Consider the following 22586-nt stretch of genomic DNA (forward strand, 5'->3'; position numbering starts at 1 on the left):
CAATTTTAACCAACAGAGCTAAGGGAATGTCACAGGTCGGGGCGGGCCAAGCCAGACTGCACCCACCCCTGAAAAACCCGGGAACCACCTCGAGGAACGTGTCAAGGACCAGACAGACAAGGGAATAAAATAATACAGTTTATTTATTAAATTAAAAGATTGGGGAATTGGATAAGTCCTAATTAAAATAATCTTCTTGCCGCCAGGCAAGTATGCAGATGCGGAGGCGAAGCGAGTCACTGGTGTTACTCCGGAGGGAGGTACTCGGATGTGGGGGCAAGCGAGCCACTAGAACGAGACAGCAAGGTTTAACTGTCCAACAGTATATGGAACATTCAACTGATATACCTCTCTCTTCTTCTGAACAGGGTAAAGGCTTCCAACAGGGACGTGTGGAGACCACCAGGTGGGAAGGACGCTTTGTACGGGACACTCCACTTCAGCTGAGCACTGGAACAGTACAGCAAGGTCTCAACAGTTCAACAGTATGTGAAGCTTTTCAACTGATATACCTTCTCTTCTTCTGAACAGGGTAAAGGCTTCCAATAGGGACGTGTGGCGACCACCAGGCGGGAAGGACACTTTGGACGGAACGCTCACTTCGGCGGAGCACTGGATCAGACACAGCACAGTTTCAACGGTTCGACAGTACATGAAGCTTTTCAACTGATATACCTTCTCTTCTTTTGAACAGGGTAAAGGCTTCCAATAGGGGCGTGTGGAGACCACCAGGCAGGGAGGGCGCTTTGAGCGGGAAGCTCACTTCGGCCGAGCACTGGAACAGACACAGCGCAGTTTCAACAGTTCAATAATATATGAAGCACTCGGCATTAACGGGGCCAGGTCTTCTCAAAGCAGGAAGTTGGGCGTTTGCTTTATCAAAACCCTTCTTTAGAGACAGCGGGTAGAAGACTGTAGGAGGAGAGTGCACGGCAGACTTCTATTACTTCTCCACACACCAATTTCACTTCACAACACAAACCGTGTGAATCGTCACTTCAGGCACTGCAATTCCACTCGCACACCGTGCATTCGGGCCAGCACTCACCCACCGGTCTTTTCTCCCACCAGATCGGATCTCGTCCTCGATCAGGGCTTGACTTCACTCAGGGAAAGTAGAAGAACGGTGCAGCGATCATCACATTCGGCAAGGAGAGGACAGAAGTTGGAGACAGATCATCAATTCACTCGGTGTAATAGTTCACTCGTGCCACACATTTTCCAAACTCTCCACACCACTTCAGTGTTAGTGTATATAAACAACGGATCCAATACTCATCACTTGCGTCTTTCTCACTGCTGACGATATTCCTCAAGTCTTCGCTAACAAATCCTTCACTCCTTCCTTTCTCTTCCACAGCTTCAATCTTCACCACTCCACAGCCCAGCCTCAATAAAAAGAACAGCCCGCTGACAAACACAGCATCACACGGGAGGCGATCCACACCACAGTCTGTTTTCTCTCTGTTTTTAAAGCCCCATCTGAATGTGTGTCCCTCTCACAGCGTTCTCTGTAATTGCCCCACACCTGCTGCCACTCAGGCAATCAGCCCCGCTGCCATGGCAACAGATTCACAGTGCATAGAATGGATGTTCACTGGAAAATCCTGAATAACTGCATTCACCAGGTCTTAGTCCCGTTCTGGTTTTTGTCACCCCGTGACAGGAACTTTCGATTAGCAACCCCAAAAAAAAACGTTAACGCCCTGTCTGTTCCAAAACACCTGGCAGCAACTGATTTAAATGAGCCCATTAATTTCAATGGTAGCTTTGGAACTGACAGTGACTCCAGCGACTAGCTAGACTAGCCATGCAACAAAGTTGCCAAAGAAAATTGCCAAAGTCTGTTTACAGAAGTCGTGCCACTTGGCGGCCATGTTTGAAACACCTCCAGGTAGTTATTTCAGTTATAGTAAGAATGCCACTGGGCAGCAATTTACAGCATGGCAGGCAGATATTTCTAAAATCGCTGGCAGTAATAAGAATGAAATCTTTACGATCAATGATTAAACCTGACATGAACTGTAACACAACTTTGGCTTAAATTATAAGGCTGTTTCTGAGTCAAAGTCGAACATGTTGTTAACCATAGGAGAGAAATGAGAGTCATTTCATTACGCAGGATAATTGAAAGATTCTGATGACTATATCATAAATCAACAGTGGAAATAAAAAACAACGGATTCAAATTCAAAACTCCTTTTCTCTACCTCCATCCTAACACATCTTTCTTCTGTCTGAAATGATTGACAGCAGGTGGAGTGGGGAGTTACTGAATATTTGGGTTGAGCTGGGACAATGGAGAAAAACTGTAAATGTCAGTAAAACTGTCCACCCCATGTAGCCAGGAGAAAAAAGTGGCCTATTAAAAAAGATTGATGCAGCATAGAGCGCTTAGGAGACTACAAGTATCTGAAATTTAGGCAATAGAACTTTATATAGCAGAGCCAAGCATCATATTGGAACAAATTATCTTAGGTTGTAAGAGGGTTTTATACTGCTATTGACCGTAGTATAGAGCAGAAAATTAAAGGAGCAGTTTACTTAAAAAAATACACAAATTCCACAGCTCAATGACTTCAACGATATATCACACACTTAAGTTGTTCCAGATCTCTATAAATGTCTTGGTTCTGATGAACACAGAGAAAGATATTTATAAGAATGATTGTAACCAAACAGTTCTTGGCCACCACTGACAACCTTGTTTCTTTGTTCTGTTGTATACAAAAGAAGATATTTAGAAGCAAACTTTTTACTCCCATTGTATGGGAGTAAATCCTTCTTTGTTAGTCAATGGTAGCGAAGAACTGTTAGGTTACAAGCATTCTTCTAAATATCTTTCTCTGTTTTTATCGGAAAAAAATTAATTTACACAGATTGGAACCCCTCGGGTGAGTAAATTATGACAGAATGCTTATTTTTGGGTAAACTGTCCCTTTAACACAAATGGTAAAATATCTACCTCTCCAAGCAGGTGTGTAAACTTACTGACAGTATGGACTGCTAATGGGTTTATGCTTCTAAGAAAGTAACAGGAGTCTAATGATGGTGTACTAACTGTTCTGGGCATTGAGGTTTAATGAAAAGGTTAAAAGTTCTGTCCTAAATTGGTGTGAGAGAGGGACTGAAGTTAATGAGATCACAATCCTTTTCTATCACCACTTTGCCCTTCAGAGCTCACTTAACCTCAGGTTACTCCAAGAAAACTGGCCTCGCAATCAGAGTACTGTCACTTTCATACAATTAAAATCTACCTAGATGGGTTGGAGATAAAACATTTATTTGCCTATCATGGGACAATGTAGTAAAAACAAACAAACTCTGTCTAAGGTCATGTATATTCGTTAAAGAGTAAGTAACATTAGTTCATGAAAATTACATGTCATCCAATATGTTATGTTGCTGTGTTTGAAAGTAAGTCTTCCAAGTTTTAAGCCAAGTGAATGAATAACAAAGTTATTGGCTTGTAAAAAAAGGGAGTCGATTCTGAAAGATTGCTTCAATAATCTTGGTGCATTCACATCAGGATATGTTAAACGGCATATCCTTGAAAGAGGGGGTACATAGAAGGTGTAAAAACACTATTATGTCATAATAATAGGTAATTATTCTTACCTTACTTCTTGACTGACTCTTAAATGATTCGTTCCACGCTTCATCCGTCTAATCCCCTCCTATCCGCTAGCCTGGTGTCATGTGATTGGTCAGATGGTGTAGTCTGCTGTGATTGGTCAAACGCGTTTGTAACGAGCAAGGTAGGACGAGAGCCCAGAGGGAATGACGCGAGTGATGAAAATGAATGTCAGCTGTGTTGCATGGGTATTGCATCTCTTTAAAATAAAATAGCCTAGTTCATAGCTAGATAAACAAACTGTTATACCCCAGAAATAACGGTACATGTTAACGTTAGCGTTCAATGCATTAGCTAAACACAGACATAAGGTACACATATATTTCTTGAAGTTCAGACAAAAATAAATAGTCACAATTACAGGTTGTGATTCGGTGGAGCTAACAGGTCCAAATAAGGTCCAAATCTTCGCGCACAGTAAAACCCTGGGGTTATACTCCTTTGGTGTCATTTGAAAATTAATTGTAACCATTGTTTCCTCAAAAGTTCTTCCTTTGGTAGTTTAAATAAGAAGCACGTAGTTTCACAACGTAGAACACAGGTTTTAGACGGCACATGCATCACGAATGAGCGACAGTGTTTTGGGGGAGGAGAGTGAAGTTTTCGCGGCAGTCCCAGCAAAACATAGGCGGGGACTATGTCTAGTGACGTATATACGTGGTGGTACTCGTTCACGTCTTTTTTGCGTGATTTAGAGTCGACTCCCTTTTTTACAAGCCGACAACTTTGTTATTTATTCACCTTCGGACTTACAACTTGGCAGACTGCTTACTTTCAAACATGGCAACATAAAACACTGGATGAAATGTAATTTTTATGATCTAATGTTACCTACTCTTTTACTTCAAGAAATATTTGTGTACCTTATGTCTGTGTTTTTCTTATGCATATAACGCTAACGTAAACATGTACCGTTATTTCTGGGGTATTACAGTTTGTTTATCAAGCTATGAACTCGGCTCATTTAAGTGTATAATAACTTCAAGGAATGGGAAGAAGGAGGCAGGAACCAGCAAACTTTAACCAACTTTTTAATAAAATAAACAAACCACAAAACGAAAGTAAAATGCCGGCAGCTTCCTCAAGGTTGTCTGCCGGCCACATAAACATAATAATCAATAACATAAAGGTTCTTGCCTTTCTGGAAGATGTGATGGTTGATGAGCCCAGTTGAATATACAGGTTGTGATGAGTCTTTGTGTCGGCCGGGATTACAAGCAGTTCTGTTTTTGTAAGGTTCAGCTGCAGGTGATGGCCATTCATCCAGAGCGAGATGTCGGCTAGGCAAGCTGAGATGCGTGCAGAAACAGTTGGATCTTCAGGCCGAATAGACAGATAGATAGGTAGAGATAGGTAGAGTTGTGTATCTTCCGCATAGCAGTGGTAGGAAAAGCCATGTTTCCGAATGACAGAGCCTAGGGATGTCATGTATACAGAGAATAGCAACGGACCAGGTACTGAGCCCTGAGGCACACCTGTGTCGAGATGTTGGGACTCAGACACCTCACATCTCCTGGATACTCTAAATGACCTACCTGGGAGGTAAGACCTGAACCATTGTAGCACCATTCCGGAGACACCCATAGCCTTGAGGGTGGACAGGATGATGTGATGGTAAATATATAATATCCAACCACCTGTAAACCGTAGTCCAGTAATGATGGTAGGCGTTCCATTTGCGGCACATGATGAACGCGTTTGACCAATCACAGCAGACTCCCGTAATGATGATAGATGTTGCATTTGCAGCACATCATCTGACCAATAACATAATACTAGGCTAACGGATAGGAGGGGAGACAGAAATACATGGGAAATATGAAAGCATTATTCTATAAAAAACAGTCACTGTGAAAATGGCACTGTCATAATATAATAAATATATAGATATATACTGTGTGTGTGTGTGTGTGAAAGAAATGCATGTGAAATATAAAAAACAGTCACTGTGAAAATGGCACATATAATAAAATATATAATACAAATATATATACTGTGTGTGTGTATGTGTGCGTGCGTGCGTGCATGTGTTGCTATTTTCACAACAGGTTAAATCGTAAGCCAAATTGTAGGCTGTTTATTTGGGTTTTATTTGAGTAAGGTTTGCAAACATCAGCTGCTCCTTTTCTCTGTGCTGCTGTCTCACGTCATTTTACCCTTTCAGAAGCATGATGAAGAAAAGATATGACAGCTAAAGAAAAAACTGCAAATTATTGTACTGAACATGCATCTGCTACTATCCTGGCTGAGAAATATGCACCCAAACACCATTAATGGGGAGAAGTACAGTTGTGTTCAAAATTATTCAACCCCCAATGCTGTAAATGGTTTTAGGGAATTTAGTGTACATTTGTAATTGTATTCAGAATGAAATCCTACAAGGACTTCTTAAAGAACCATATGCAACTAAAATGACATCAATTAGTTTTGTAATACAGTAGTAAATGTTTCTTTTGTGAATTCTTCATTGACATAATTATTCAACCCCTTAAAGACTGCCACTCTGAAGAACAGAGGTTCAATGAAGTGTTTTCAATCAGGTATTGAAATGTTAAACATACCAAGAGACACCATAGGAAGCATCATTCACAAATTCAAGGCAAAGGGCACTGTTGAAACGCTACCTGGTCGTGGCAGAAAGAAGATGCTGACTTCGACTGCTGTGCGCTACCTGAAGCGTAGAGTGGAGAAAAGTTCCCGTGTGATTGCTGAGGAACTGAGAAAAGATTTGTCAGATATGGGTACTGAAGTTTCTGCTCAGACAATACGGCGCACCCTGCGTAATGAAGGCCTCCATGCCAGAACTCCCAGGCGCACCTCCTTGCTGTCCCCAAAGAATAAGAAGAGTCTACTGCAGTATGCCAAAAGTCATGTGGACAAACCACAGAAGTTTTGGGATAGTGTTCTGTGGACTGATGAAACAAAATTAGAACTGTTTGGGCCCATGGATCAACGCTATGTTTGGAGGAGGAAGAACAAGGCCTATGAAGAAAAGAACACCTTGCCTACTGTGAAGCATGGCGGGGGGTCAATCATGCTTTGGGGCTGTTTTGCTTCTGCAGGTAATGGGAAGCTTCAGCGTGTGCAAGGTACCATGAATTCTCTTCAGTACCAGGAGATATTGGATGACAATGTGATGCAGTCCGTCACAAACCTGAGGCTTGGAAGACGTTGGACCTTTCAACAGGACAATGATCCCAAGCATACCTCCAAGTCCACTAGAGCATGGTTGTAGATTACAGGCTGGAACATTTTGAAGTGGCCATCGCAGTCACCAGACTTAAATCCGATTGAGAACCTCTGGTGGGACTTAAAGAAAGCAGTTGCAGTGCGCAAGCCTAAGAATGTGACTGAACTGGAGGCTATTGCCCATGATGAATGGGCGAAGATACCCGTAGATCGCTGCAAGACACTTGTGTCAAGCTATGCTTCACGTTTAAAAGCTGTTATAACTGTAAAAGGATGTTGTACTAAGTACTAAGATTGAATGTCACTTGGGGGTTGAATAAAACTGATAATGATATGAGCTCAGAAAAGACATTTGTGGTTATTTCATTATAAATGTTATGTTATATTTGTCTGACCTACACGTGCCTCTTTGATTTAATTGTAAGCAGGATGACTGAATGATAGTAATCAATGTCAAACCGACCAAAACAATCAATTTCAGTGGGGGTTGAATAATTTTGAACACAACTGTATGTGTGTCAACAGCTTAGTCATTTAATGAGTTTTATAGCAGCGTCACATCGCAGAGCATTTGAAAATAAGACTCTGGAGAGCTGTTTATATTTACGGATACCTTGTCTGGTTATCACAGACGAACGCAGATTCCATAAACCGAAAAATACTTGTGACATTAACCATCACATCATCTGAAGAAACATAAGAGGATTTAGATCAATACTATGAGTGCCTATGAATACTTGATTGCAATGTATTTCTCACAGTCACAACAGAGACAATCAAAAAGAAGCAGATCTATCTTGCATATACAGGTCGTTAGAAAGTTGGTAAGGGTGAGAAATGTTTTGTCAAGGCTAATGTTAGCAGTATATTGTTTGGATTCCTACAAACCGCAAAGAAGCAAAAATTATGAAATAAATCATCCAGGGCAGCTAAGTCTTTAGGTTTACACATTTTTTAAAATACAAACAAGGACAATAAAGCGCTCTTCCATCTAACTAGTAGTCCAACCTGTCAAGCGGTCTAAATTTTAAATAACAGTGATCGCTTCAGGTGAAGTGTTGGATTACACATGTCTTGTATTAGACTGGTGGACATAAGTATCTTTCGGCCTTTGTGAATAGCTCAAAAGGAATCCGTTGTTTCTATTTTTTGTCTTGTTTGCAATGAATACTCAAGCTTGATAAGAGAAGGCCTTAAAGGGATAGAAATTCTGTCAGCATTTACCCACCCTCAGATTCTTCCAAACCTGTATACATTTCTTTGTTCTGCTAAAAACAAAGGAAGATATTTGGAAGAATGACAGTAACCAAACAGATATCTTACCCCATTGACTCCCATAGTATTTATTTTTTCTACTTCAGCAGTATATGGGGGATAATATTTGTTTGGATACTGACATTCTTCCAAATATGATTTTTGAGAAGATCCATTCACAAACCCCCTTGTTAACGTATTAAAAATGATGCACTGTCTCCTTAGCACAATATAATATGTAACGAAGAACGTGTCTGCGATCACAAGTGATTGAGTGATGTTCATGTTAGTGGAGAAAACGTTTATCATGCTTGTGTAATTGTTTGGGTGTCTGTGACATGAATACATGCAATAAAATACTTTGGCTCTAGCAACTGCAATCTGGCCAGGAGATTAATGGCCAGGAGATTAATGTAGACCCAGATATCAGATATTATTCTGAAATAAATGTACTGTAAACAGGTGGGACAATTTTTTTTCTCCAAAATATCAGATATGTGCATTAAGCCTTGAGCTGTACATTTCAAAGTTTTGTTTATTATAAAATATTATGTGGAACATGAGAAAATTCTCTCCCTGTGGCAAATAAATTGCATTGATCTTAACCGGCCAATTCTTAAAATCCAGAGTTTATGTGATATGGCCAGTGCTGGAGATGCATTTTTGTGTTAAACCCTGCTGTAGGCAACTGTCCTACATGCAAAGAAACCTCAATGTGGCTCTGTAACAGCTTGCTGTCAGGACAAATTTAGTTTTAAACGTAGTTTTCTAGCCAAATAAGGGTTGTTTGTTCTGCTTAATCTGTTTGAGTGTCCATAAAAATTAACAAGGTCAGTCACTGTTATACAGGTTATTATAAGCCGCAGTCAGAAGCAGATTGTTCTAATAATAGCTTTAAAGAATTTGTCTCTTTTTTCCATTTGGATGCTACAAAATCAGGATTCGATTTGATATCTTCTTACATTTTATTTACTTTACCTAAATATTGGATAATAGCAACATGATGTAAAACATACCCTGTCAAAGTTTTTTTATTGGGTTCCCAATCATTCTCCTCTTTTCTCTTGCATCCTGGAAAACTACAGTTAAGCCTGCCATTAAGCAACCCTATAAAACATTGTCCAGTCACAAACCGCCATCTGCTGGTCACATGGGGGTATTTTCAGATCTTACAACATTTACATTTTACATTTTAGGTATTTGGCAAACGCTTTTATCCAAAGCGACTTACATTGATTTATCCTATACATTTTATATAGGTGTTTGCAATCCCCTGGGATTGAACCCACAACCTTGCGTTGTTAACACAATCTTACCACTGAGCTACAGGAAAGCTTACAACAACCTGAAACCTAATGCTCAGACCTTCTACTATATAAATCCCAAAACGAACATGTGCATGAAAGCCTTGGAGTGATTCTATTATTTCCAGATCCGAAAATGACCAAGTGTAGCTGGCATAGCAATTTCTCTCTCTTCTCACACACACCTCCCATCTGAATGAGATGACAAGACAATTATGGGCCCAAGATTGATCCTTCAAAGGACTCTTCATTTCTCTGGTAATTATATACTTGATATGAGGTCTAATGACGATATTGGGATGAAGAAATAAAGAAAGGTCTCTCTTTTCCGTGGTTTCTTCTCTGTCTTATAAGACTGTCTTGAAGACATTAGCATCACATTCATTACACAGCTGTCTAGCATAATTCAGAGGGTATTTTTTCCTCTCTACCGCTTCTGTGATTCCACATATGGAATATTTCTGAAGATTAATAAGCTTACACTGGCTTTATGTGTGAACATGTCACCAGCAACTTCTCTGAGCAAACAAGTCACATTTCCATATTTCATCAGTCTGTGATGTACCTGCCGTGGCATCAGGCATTATTGGGTTTTATGACTCATGAAAGCAGAAAGCTTTTTTTATGAAAAAGATAAATTTGATGCAGCATTTCCCTGCCAGAGTCTCATTAGGAGTGAATGCTAATGTGCTTTCAAACTTGTTAGGGCTGTTAAGAAGCAGAGCATGTATGAGCTCTAATGAAGTACAGCGGCAGAGGAGAGACTCAGCCGGCGATACAATACGGCCCTGCCCACTCACATGAAAATGTGCTTTATGTCTTTATCTCATTATTCTGTAATCTATAACAAACACATGAGAAAATGACAATTTACCACATAAATCCTCCGTGAAGTCTGTCACGAAAGAGGCACAACACGAGGGGTACGGGAGCCGCAAGGAGTAATTGCACTGTCAGGTAGATTAATGACTGCTGAAGAAAACAAATGATGTAGCTGGTATTAGCCGCATAGCTTTGAAGATCAACATCATTAATGCTGTAGGCTGTCAGATATCTAAACAGAAACTAGGCTTAGGTCATTACGTCATTGTTGCTATTAAGACAAAACCAAAACCAATTCAACAAAAATCAAACAAAATTAAAAAAGTAAAAACATTTCTATTTCCTAATAAATCAATTCATCAGATATTGTCTTTAGATATTTTAATTTCTCTTATTGTTTAATAATCCAAATCTGTATAACACAATGAAATATATTTGGAAGAATGTTTGTAACATAAGGGGAACTATTGACTGCCATAGTAAGAAAAACACTGCTGCTATGAAAGTCAATGGTGCCTTATTTCAGACTCATTCACCGCCATAGTATGGAAAATAAATACTATGTGAGTCAACCAGGGGTGTTATATATACAGGTGCTGGTCATATAATTAGAATATCATCAAAAAGTAATAATGTATACATTCATTCCACACAGACTGATATTTTTCAAGTTTTTATTTCTCTTAATTTTGATGATTATAACGGACAACTAATGAAAACCCCAAATTCAGTATCTCAGAAAATTTGAATATTGTGAAAATGTTCAGTATTGAAGACACCTAGTCCCACACTCTAATCAGCTAATTAACTCAACACCTGCAAAGGCCTTTAAATGGTCTCTCAGTCTAGTTCTGTAGGCTACACAATTATAGGGAAGACTGCTGACTTGACAGTTGTCCAAAAGACAACCATTGACACCTTGGACAAGGAGGGCAAGACACAAAAGGTCATCGCAAAAGAGGCTGGCTGTTAGTGATAGTGATATTTCAAACTAATGAGTTTATTTAAGTAGTATCACACATGTATCCAATCTTGTAATCAGTCAATCAGGCTATTTTAATGGAGAAAAGTAGTCACTGTGCTGTTTGGTATCATTGTGTGCCCCACACTGAACATGGACCAGAGAAAGCAAAGGAGTTGTCTGAGGAGCTCAGAAAGAAAATAATAGACAAGCATGGTGAAGGTGGTTAAGGCTACAAGACCATCTCCAAGCAGCTCGATATTCCTGTGACAACAGTTCAAATATTATTAAGAAATGTAAGGTCTGTGGAATCGCAAGTAGAAAATCTACCCCAGATTGAACAGAAGGATAGTGCGAATGCTAGGAAAAGAACCAAGGATAACTGCCAAACAGATACAAGCTGAACTCCAAGGGGAAGGTATGTCAGTTTCTGCTCGCAACATCCGTCGCTTTTCGACCCCATCATCCGTCGCATCATCCGTCGCTTTTTGAAAATTGACCCCAGTTTATTTATTTTGAATTAACCAAGGATATGTTTTTGGGCTGCTTTGATGCATCTGGCACAGGGTGCCTTGAATCTGTGCAGGGCACAATGAAATCTCAAGACTATCAAGGCATTCAGGAGTGAAAGGTACTGCCCAGTATCCGAAAGCTCTGTCTTAGTCACAGGTCATGGGACCTCCAACAGGATAATGACCCAAAAAGTGGCCTTCTATCTGTCCTAATCTGAATCCTATCGAACATCTATGGAAACCGCTGAAACTGACAGTCTGGAGAAGGCACACATCAAACCTGAGACAGCTGGAGCAGTTTTCTCCGGAAGAGTGGGCCAAACTACCTCTGCTTGCATTGATCGCCTCCAAAGGTTTTTACACTAACCGAAAATAGCTGTATTTTCTTTGGATTAAGTAAAAATAGTATTACAATGCTATTTACTTATAAATAGTTGCAGATAACATAACTATTTGCACCTTAGTATTGTTGTTTTAAACATTATATATATATAATGATTTACACTCTGTTATTATTGCATATATATACAATCATGGCCAAAATTGTTGGCACCCCTGAATTTTTTCCAGAAAATCAAGTATTTCTCACAGAAAAGTATTGCATTAACACATGTTTTGCTGTACACATGTTTTGCTGTACACATGTTTATTCCCATTGTGTGTATTGGAACAAAACAAAAAAAGGAGGTGAAAAAGCAATTTACTTTTTCCACCCTGCACTATGAATGTTTACATGTTGTGTTCAATAAAAACATGAAAACGTATAATGTTTGTGCGGTATTAGTTTAAGCAGACTGTGTTTCTCTATTGTTGTGACTTAGATGAAGATCAGAACACATTTTATGACCAATTTATGAAGAAATCGAAGTACGCCCAAAGGGTTCACATACTTTTTCTTTCAACTGTATATAAATGATAGCCTAACCTTAAACTGTACAATAAAATTGATTTAAAACTTAAAATTAATTTATTCATAAACAAATGAATTTATAATATGTAAGGTAATAGAATAGGGTTAAATAGCATTTTCAATGAGAGGTTGATTAGAACCCCGATCTCCTATACAGACTTTACACTTTACGTCACTTGGCAGGCCACGTTTGATAAATGTAAATTGGTCCTTCCTTAAAAAGAACCGCTAATTTGGAGACGTTGACGTCACGTCAGGTCGTCACGTGGGTCACCCGCACTGTTATGTTGTGTTCAGACCAAACTCGAATGGTGCGAATGAATCGCGCTATTCTTGCGTTGTTAGACGCTTGAACATTTTGAGTAACATTACTCGCGCGTCAAATTCACTTAATTGCAGACGCGAATTCGCTTCATCGGAGGGGCTTTTGCCAGGCGGCTCCAGTCTCGTATATATACATATATATATATATATATATATATATATATATTGCTTAAATTGTGTAAAGATCGTTTTTGACAACTTGCCAGATTGTCCAACCTCCTCACTCACTTTCTTCCTAGCAAGATCCTTTTTATTTCTGTTTCGATAAAAGTAAGATGTATCGTACAGCTCCAGGTAACCACATACAGCAACGATTATTTTGTTGTCCATTATTGTTTGGGATTTCTGCATCCGCTCGCAACATCACAATCGCCTCGATCACTGCTAAAGCAAGCTCCTGATTGGTTAACGCGGCGCGAATTTTCGCCAAAGTTCAGATTTTTCAACTCGCGCGATTCACGTTATTCCCACAATTCGCTTCATTCGCGCCGCCTCTTTTGCGAGATTCGCGCCGCAAGTAGGTCTATCGCGTCTATTCGCGTTTGGTCTGAACACAACATTAGAAGCTCAAAGCTCAAGACGTTCGATTAGACGGTAGGTCGATCGGACGTAAGGTTTTGGCACGGATACCGCGTCATACTGTAGGCGAGTTCAGCTTCGTCTTTACGCGGAGCCGCAAGATCCGACAGGCGGGTGAAATCAAAGTAGCCTACAGCGAGAGCGATTCGAAAAAAACTTTGTATGGTTTTTCGAATCGCTCTCGAGGTACTTTGATGTCATCCGCCAATCGGAACTTGCGTTGCAGCATCAAGTCAAACGTGCCTAAGAAAAAAAAATCACAAGCGGGTTTATAATTTTATGTCATAGAATAAAACGTATTGAGGTTTAAAAAACCTAAATATTTAGAGGTTTGGTTTACCACATACCTTAGCAAAAACCCATAAAAAATTTGTGCAATTTCGTAATATCAAGCTGATGGATTTTGATGAATTTATTATTGAAAATGCTCTGCCACTTTTAAATCATATTTTAATTGCATGTACTGTTAGATGTTACCAATTAAATATAGAATGGTCTACTCGTATTCGTATTCATATATATTTATATGTATGTACAACCAAACAATATTTTGCTTTACATCGGAACCTTTTTTTCTGGGTCTGATGTTATCCGGTTCGTTTAAGTGCTGCGCACAGCAGGCGGAACTCACTGAGCGGCCTGTGGTTGGTTCATGAAATAACTCGATATAGAAAGTGTGACATTATCAGTATAACGAGCAGACCGGTTGGAACGAAATGGCCTTAAATCTGACTATAAACAGCAGTAACCCACCTTTAGGTAAGAACACGTGTATTTTAAATTTACTGCATGCGAGAATTGGAAATACGTCTGCAAAGGGATCAATGTATTGACACGCAGAATATCCTCCTCGTGCCACCGTGGCATAGCCTGCAATTATCATCTGCCTTTTATTGTACATTTGGTCTTTCTTGCTTTCCAACGCTATAAATTTGAATAAACAAACAAAGCAGGAGTGTTTATAATTCTTTTGGATAGCTATTTAGTTCAAATCAAAAGTATTTGTATGGTGCCATTATGAATACCAAATTCACCGTCACATACAGACCAGAATTACGGTTATTTCAGGTCCTCTCCATCACACAATTTAGACATAAAAATGCTGTTATAATCTAGTTACTGTATGTTAATGATTGTGAAGTGCGCCGTCCAGCGCAGTGTCACTGGCTGATGCAAGCCACCGGAAACAGCAGCAGTCTATTAAAGTGTGTCTTTTCCACACGGCAACCAGACATTACGTGATGCAGGGCAATGCAAATAAATGTCTTTGTCCAAAATGCTTGTTTGCAATTCGTTACTTTCCACCGCTGGAAGTAAGTATTACTGAATGTTTTTAAAGTGCCTTTCTTAAATATTGTGATTAGCATGTTAGCAGCTGTTGTTTTTATATTTGTGGCTAAACCTGAGACATGGTTGTTTATGCCTATATCCGTGTTTATGTCTGTTAATAGTGTTCATGCACATGATTAATCATCAATGACCAGCATTTCATACAGGAAATAATCAGCATATGTTGTTCTATCTATGTTTTTGTATTTTCCATTTAATTCGTATTTATGAACAAGGCAATAAAGTGATTTTTATTGAAGTTAGTATGTGGTTTTGGTTGGGCAAGGCTTAATAGACGTAATTTCGCTTTTTGCCATATTGCTTGTCTGGATGTCATCCAAAGCACATGTGTAAGCGCTCTACCTCATATTGCGCATACGGGAAGGGGAGCAGAAGCTCATTTGCATTTAAAGAGACAAACATAAAAACGGCACACATTCCATTGCAGTCACAAATGACCATGTTCAACAAATTGTAATGATAGATATGTGGAGATAATGTATAGATATTTTGAGCTGAAACTTTACAGAGACATTCTGGGGATACCACTGACTATTCTTAAATTTGCAGAAAACCCCTGGATTTGCAGCTCTTTAAACGCAGGAAACCAATGCGATTAGGAGTCAATTTCCCTTGCATGGTTTTTTGAAGGAGTAGTTCACCTTAAAACTTTAAATTCTTTCAACATTTTCATGCCTTGTTATTTCAAACATGTATGACTTGCTTAATCTGCACAACACAAAAGATTACTATAACTTTTACTTGGTGTCCCTGTCTCACTGATGACATACATGAAAATGTATCTCTCTGCCTGTAGGGGCGCTGTTGGCTGCAGAACATGTGAAAGGTAGTGTCAATCTTTCTGTGGAGGAGGGGAAAGACACCAAGCTTTATGTGTCTGAGTAAGTATATGATCACTAGAAGATTTGCTGAATGTAGACAAAAAACTAACTATGAACTTTCATTCTATGTCTCTCCTCTTTAGTCAAGTGCTGTTCAGTGATGTGAATTCAATCACACGTTTTTTCGCCCGAGTGGCGCCAGCATTGGGACTGTATGGTTCTAACATGATGGAGCAGACTGAGGTTAGAATCATACACTACATTTCACACGTTCTTTATTACGCATAATTTTATTGGGTAATGAATAGTGGTTGACTGATTTGTTGTAATGATGGTGATAAACAGATCTAGGATGCAAAATTTGGATTTAACCTAGAAACACAAAAAAGGATAAATCAAAACACAAAAGAAGAATATGTATGATTCTGCACTGTTGCTTGGCCACAAATAATCAAACAAGGATTACTTGATCTCTGAAGTTGTTCTTTTTTTGCAGGTTGATCATTGGCTGGAGTTTAGTGCCCGTCGTCTCTGTGGTCGGTCTAATTTGTCTCTTGCTCTGCTTGAAGTGGATAAAACTCTGGCTTTGAGAACCTTCCTGGTTGGTCGCAGTGTGACCCTGGCTGACCTCTCCGTGTGGTCCGCTCTCAAAGGTGAGGCTATTAGCTGTACAGTTCATAAATGCAAGCACCAAAACGTTGTTCACAATAAGAGCAGACGAAAATGGTTTCAAAATCTAGGAATGCTTATTAAAGATACAATGGTGATGTTTATTGTAATCCCTGAAATATAAATCTATGCAGTTAATCTGGATGTTTACTTGTAACTAAAAACATTGTTTTTACATGATCTGCTCTGCTAGATGTAAGGACAACTGAAACTATTGTGTTTCTCTTTAATTGTTGTGGTAGTTTCCAATAATCAAATGTGTCTTGACTCACAGGTAATGCAGAGTCACAGGTCAAGTCAGGCTCTTACCCACATCTGTGCCGCTGGTTTTCATTCATGAGCTCTCAGGTGCCATTCAGTTCTGTAGGCAATAAATGGGCCAGCAAGATCCCCGCCAGCAAAACCGCTGTGAGTAAAGCATTGTTTCACTTTCCACTAGGGATGCCACAATACTCAATATAATATTAAGCCGTTCAGTACGACCTCCACGGTTCGATACCTTGTTAATATATTATCTTTGGCCTTTCCCATTTAGTGCACGTTTACTTCAATTACAGCAATCGAAAGCTTTGCATTACGTCATTTTAAATACTTAAAACCTTCAAGAAGCTTATTTTACTGGCATGTTCATGAACAGGAAACCAAAAACTGCTGTTAGCCGAAGCCATCAGAACCAAACCGAAACCATGGGAAAAAACCGAGGTTCGTATTGAACTGTGGGTGAGCAGTATTGTTGCATCCCTACTTGCCACAAATGTGAAACAAAAATCAAGTTTACATTAACACACTTAAAATATAGTTAATGGGACAGAGCATCGAAATGGATTGGCATTATTGAGGTATTTATTTTATAGCTTCATAAGTGAATAAAAAAAGAATATCCTTAAAGTGGCCAGTCCCCGCAATCCCATTTTTCAACCTTAAGTGAGAGTATAATGTTGCTGTTAAAGCATAAATAATACCCGCAAAATTATAAAGCTTGAAGTGTAATGCCGAGCGAGATATTGTCTTTAAAGGTCTCATGAACTGGGCTTGTTTATTGTTTTATTCTGTTGTATGAGGTCTACTTATGAGGTTTGCATGGTTTTTACTTTCAAAAACATCAAAATTAATAAGTAATAGGCTATATTCTACCCGTGTTTTTTGGCCCGCTCTACAAACGCTCGGTTTTAATGGGTGTGCCGCATTGAAGACTTGGAAGTAAACGCTCACAACTTTCATTGTATAGTGTGATTTATAAATTACCTCTCACATCAGTATTTCAGGTGATGCATTCGCACGGGATGATTTTACTCAAATTTACGGACTTATTGCATTTAATGATATATGACCGTACCTGTCATCCGGACAAAAGATCACCGCGATCGTGGGTCTTAAATGTTACGAGAGTTCCCATGATAAATAATTAAACGGGAGACTCCCGGTAATTTATGGCCCATATGACCCAGCACCGGAAATAATACCAAAACACTTAAAACAGACTCCATTTTTCGCAAACTGTAAAAACCTTGAAAAATGATATAGCAGCCTGCCAAATCACAGAGATCCAGATTCGCACAGGCTTAAAATCAATGACAACCTCTACAATTAATACAAATGACTAACAATAGAGGTCCCCAGGTTAATCTCGTGCGAATAGTGCTTAGGGAATATCAAGAGATCTCTAACGAAGTAATAGTGACGCAAAGTACAAAAATTGTCTACTCTCATAAGATTGCTGCGCCATTCCTATCGGATCCAATATTGATTGCACAGCACTGCTTTTTAATTTAAAAAATCCAGCATCGATCTGTTCCTTGTTCACGAAGGAATCATCGGAAAATGAAACGAACAAACAAAGTGAGTGGACTCTGAATCACACAAACGAGACGTGTATCTAACCGCCGCGTATCTACGTCACTAGACATAGACCACGCCAACGTTTAGCTTGGACTGTTGCGAAAACTTCACACTCTCCTCCCCCAAAACACTGTCGCTCGTTCGTGATGCATGTGCTGTCTAATGTTGTGTTCAGACCAAATGCGAATGGCGCGAATGAATTGCGCTATTCGCGCGTAGTTGGACGCTTGAACATTTTAGTTTACTCGCGCGTCAAATTCGCTTCATTCGCGCGTCAAATTCACTTAATTGCAGACACGAATTCGCGTCATGGGAGGGGCTTCTGCCAGGCGGCTCCAGTCCCATATATATATATATATATATATTGCTTAAATTGTGTAAAGATCGTTTTTGACAACTTGCCAGATTGTCCGACCTCCTCACTCACTTTCTTCCAAGCAAGATCCTTTTTATTTCTGTTTCGATAAAAGTAAGATGTATCGTACAGCTCCAAGTATCCACATACAGCAACGATGATTTTGTCCTCCATTGTCGTTTGGGATTTCTGCCTCCCCTCGCAACATCATAATCACCTGACTGCCAGAGCAAGCTCCTGATTGGTTAACGCGGTGCGAATTTTCGCCAAAGTTCAGAGGTTTTGGTCGGTTTGACATTGATTATGATCATTCAGTCATCCTGCTTACAATTAAATCAAAGAGGCACGTGTAGGTCAGACAAATATAACATAACATTTATAATGAAATAACCACAAATGTCTTTTCTGAGCTCACATCATTATCAGTTTTATTCAACCCCCAAGGGACATTCAATCTTAGTACTTAGTACAACATCCTTTTACAGTTATAACAGCTTTTAAACATGAAGCATAGCTTGACACAAGTGTCTTGCAGCGATCTACGGGTATCTTCGCCCATTCATCATGGGCAAAAGCCTCCAGTTCAGTCACATTGCGCACTGCAACTGCTTTCTTTAAGTCCCACCAGAGGTTCTCAATCGGATTTAAGTCTGGTGACTGCGATGGCCACTTCAAAATGTTCCAGCCTTTAATCTGCAACCATGCTCTAGTGGACTTGGAGGTATGCTTGGGATCATTGTCCTGTTGAAAGGTCCAGCGTCTTCCAAGCCTCAGGTTTGTGACGGACTGCATCACATTGTCATCCAATATCTCCTGGTACTGAAGAGAATTCATGGTACCTTGCACACGCTGAAGCTTCCCAGTACCTGCAGAAGTAAAACAGCCCCAAAGCATGATTGACCCCCCGCCATGCTTCATAGTAGGCAAGGTGTTCTTTTCTTCATAGGCCTTGTTCTTCCTCCTCCAATCATAGCGTTGATTCATGGGTCCAAACAGTTCTAATTTTGTTTCATCAGTCCACAGAACACTATCCCAAAACTTCTGTGGTTTGTCCACATGACTTTTGGCATACTGCAGTCGACTCTTCTTATTCTTTGGGGACAGCAAGGGGGTGCGCCTGGGAGTTCTGGCATGGAGGCCTTCATTACGCAGGGTGTGCCGTATTGTCTGAGCAGAAACTTCAGTACCCACATCTGAAAAATCTTTTCTCAGTTCCTCAGCAGTCACACAGGGACTTTTCTCCACTCTACGCTTCAGGTAGCGCACAGCAGTCGAAGTCAGCATCTTCTTTCTGCCACGACCAGGTAGCGTTTCAACAGTGCCCTTTGCCTTGAATTTGCGAATGATGCTTCCTATGGTGTCTCTTGGTATGTTTAACATCTTTGCAATCTTCTTATAGCCATTGCCCTTCCTTTGAAGAGTAATCACCTGTTCTCTTGTCTTCCTGGACCATTCTCTTGACCTCACCATGTTTGTAACCACACCAGTAAATGTCTAGAATGGGCTGAGTATCACAGTCATTTTAAAGCTGCCTAATTGGTGCTTATTAGGCTTTATTGCTGCTCCCTGATATCCACAGGTGTTTTCAATACCTGATTGAAAACACTTCATTGAACCTCTGTTCTTGAGAGTGGTAGTCTTTAAGGGGTTGAATAATTATGTCAATGAAGAATTCACAAAAGAAACATTTACTACTGTATTACAAAACTAATTGATGTCATTTTAGTTGCATATGGTTCTTTAAGAAGTCCTTGTAGGATTTCATTCTTGTTATTTCTGGGGTTTGGTTATCTATATATGAACCAGCTAAATTAAGTGTTCAATCTTTTATCGTCTATCTATTAGGGGTGAGTCACGATTTTCGAATATTCGAATAGTATATTTAACTCTAGAAATAGTGTGTTCGATCTTAAAAAACTTGCCGTGTTTTTACATGTAACGCGTTCATGTAACCAAAGGGTGGCGCTGCCAATAACGACGCACCTAAAACCTAAAGGCTGTCAATCAAGAGACAGTAGAGGAAAACATTTACCCACAAGAATTGTTAACGAAGTTACGCACACTGTAGACCCGCGTGGCATAACGGATACGGTGAATTGAGACAATGTCAAAAATGAGTTCTGTGTGGTGGTCCTTTAAGAAAATGAATGAGAATAAAGTGCAATGCAAACTCTGGAATGCAAAGCTGACTTATCATGGATCAACAACTACGATGCACAATCATTTGAGGGCGAAGCACCAAGCAGGTCCATCCACAGGTCAGCAATCAGTTGCTGGTTTATGGTCAGAACAACCAATTTGGATGCCAGACGGGCGGAGCAAATAACGGCTCTAACTAGCAAGATGATCGCTAAGGATATGCTTCCGATCGGCTTTGTCGAAGGAGAGGGTTTTAAAAATATTATGGAGTTTGTACAGCCCGAGTTTACTGTTCCGTCTAGAAAAACGATCACTGCCAGACTGCAGAAAGTTTTTCAGGACAATAGAAACTGAAGCCTTTTGAGCTGTCAATTCATGAAATCGCTCCAAACTGTTAATAAATGACGTCATTCGGTTAATATGTTTTAACGCGTGTTAAGGTCTGGTCTAAAATCTTTATGGCTTTAATATGTTTTCTTTGATCAATCGCACTGTTTTTTAGTTGGTATACATGTGCATGCTCATATTTTACAAGGAAATGTCATAGCATTATGAGCAGTTGATTATGATCGACGTACTGTTAATAAGTGCCGTCATTCGGTTGTTAATATATTAATGTTTCAGCACGTTATTTAAATGTATTAAGATTACCTATTCCATAATACATAAAGCAGTGTGCCGTCATACGGTTTTAAAGCGTAAATGTTCTCTCTCTCTCTCCGTTTGTGTGTGTTTAATACTGTCAATGCGTCCATGTGGGGGAGGGGTGCAAATGTCGAATAATTTTTGAATAGTTCTCATCGATCTTCGAATAATATTTTTTCTTTAAATGCCCATCCCTACTATCTATTATCTACTATTGTCTTTCGATGTTTCTTCGTCAGACTCGGGCTCAAACTGGTAAGGTAAAATCCCCGCAATCTCTATCTACACACTATACATAATATATAACCTCTAAACCGTAATCCAGCAATGATGGTAGGTGTTCCATTTTCAACACATGATGAGCGCTGTAGCAAGTTCAAGGAATGGAATGAAGGAGGCAGGAACTGGTGAACGTTCAACAACTTTTAATAAAAAACAAACAAAACACAAAACGAAAGTAACATGCTAGCAGCTCCCGCACAGTTGACTGCCGGCCACACAAACATAAACCATAACATAAAATCTAGGCCTGGTCCTCTATCTTCGTACACTCTGTTTGCTCCTCCTTTTATTCTTCCAATCTCCTCCAAAGAGAGAAGATACCCGTTCAACGCGCTGCTGACATTCATTATCATCACTCGCTATCATCCCGCCTTGCTCGTTAAAAACGCAGACTACACCACCTGGCCAATCACATGACACTAGGCTAGCGGATAGGAAGGGATAAAACAGATGAATCGCGGAAAGAATCGTTTGAGAGTCAGTCTAAAAGTAAGGTAAGAATAATTACTTATTATTATGACATAATAGTGTTTTTACACCTTCTATGTACATAAACATGTTGTAGAACTCTCCATAAACCAAAGTAGGAACTTAATAATCATATGCTACTTACTCTTTAACATCATAATCACGTTCGGACTCGGGTGTTTAGCCTATGTATGTTCTATAAATTAGCTAATATGGGCAGTTTGCTTTATTAGCGGCTTGTTCATTCGCTCTGTGCGAGATCTAATGCGTTTCTTGTTGTGTACTTTGTGTCCATTGCTTTCTATTCGCTTTTTTATTTACAAGCATTGCTTTGCTTTATAAAAAAAACATGATATCATGTCTATAATCTTATCTTGTTTGTTATCTTATCTACCCTAATTATAACTTGTTCTTAAATTGCAACATAATTAAAAAAAGGTTGGCATGTTTTTTTAAATTCAACAATTTAAATATACAAACAAAAAAATCTTTTAATTAATTGATGTTAAATAATAGGTATCGTATGGCT

At 39.5% G+C, this 22586-nt stretch overlaps 1 protein-coding gene across 3 annotated transcripts in view; it reads left to right on the plus strand.

Annotated features, from left to right (window-relative positions):
• Positions 1–14091: 14091 nt before the first annotated feature.
• Positions 14092–22586, plus strand: part of eprs1 (glutamyl-prolyl-tRNA synthetase 1) — a 41003-nt gene continuing 32508 nt past the window's right edge. For 2 of the 3 annotated variants that reach the window (XM_056767114.1, XM_056767115.1), the window contains exons 1-5: positions 14092–14248; positions 15636–15720; positions 15804–15903; positions 16157–16313; positions 16604–16737. In XM_056767114.1, coding sequence (XP_056623092.1) covers positions 14206–14248; positions 15636–15720; positions 15804–15903; positions 16157–16313; positions 16604–16737 — 519 coding nt within the window. In that variant the 5' untranslated portion in view covers positions 14092–14205. Of the gene's footprint in view, positions 14249–15635; positions 15721–15803; positions 15904–16156; positions 16314–16603; positions 16738–19400; positions 19452–19539; positions 19828–22586 lie in introns of those variants that run through there. The other variant, XM_056767116.1, reaches the window with a different exon arrangement.

The sequence above is a fragment of the Triplophysa dalaica genome, chromosome 15, assembly GCF_015846415.1.
Source record: "Triplophysa dalaica isolate WHDGS20190420 chromosome 15, ASM1584641v1, whole genome shotgun sequence".
In the NCBI taxonomy this organism is placed as follows: domain Eukaryota; kingdom Metazoa; phylum Chordata; class Actinopteri; order Cypriniformes; family Nemacheilidae; genus Triplophysa; species Triplophysa dalaica.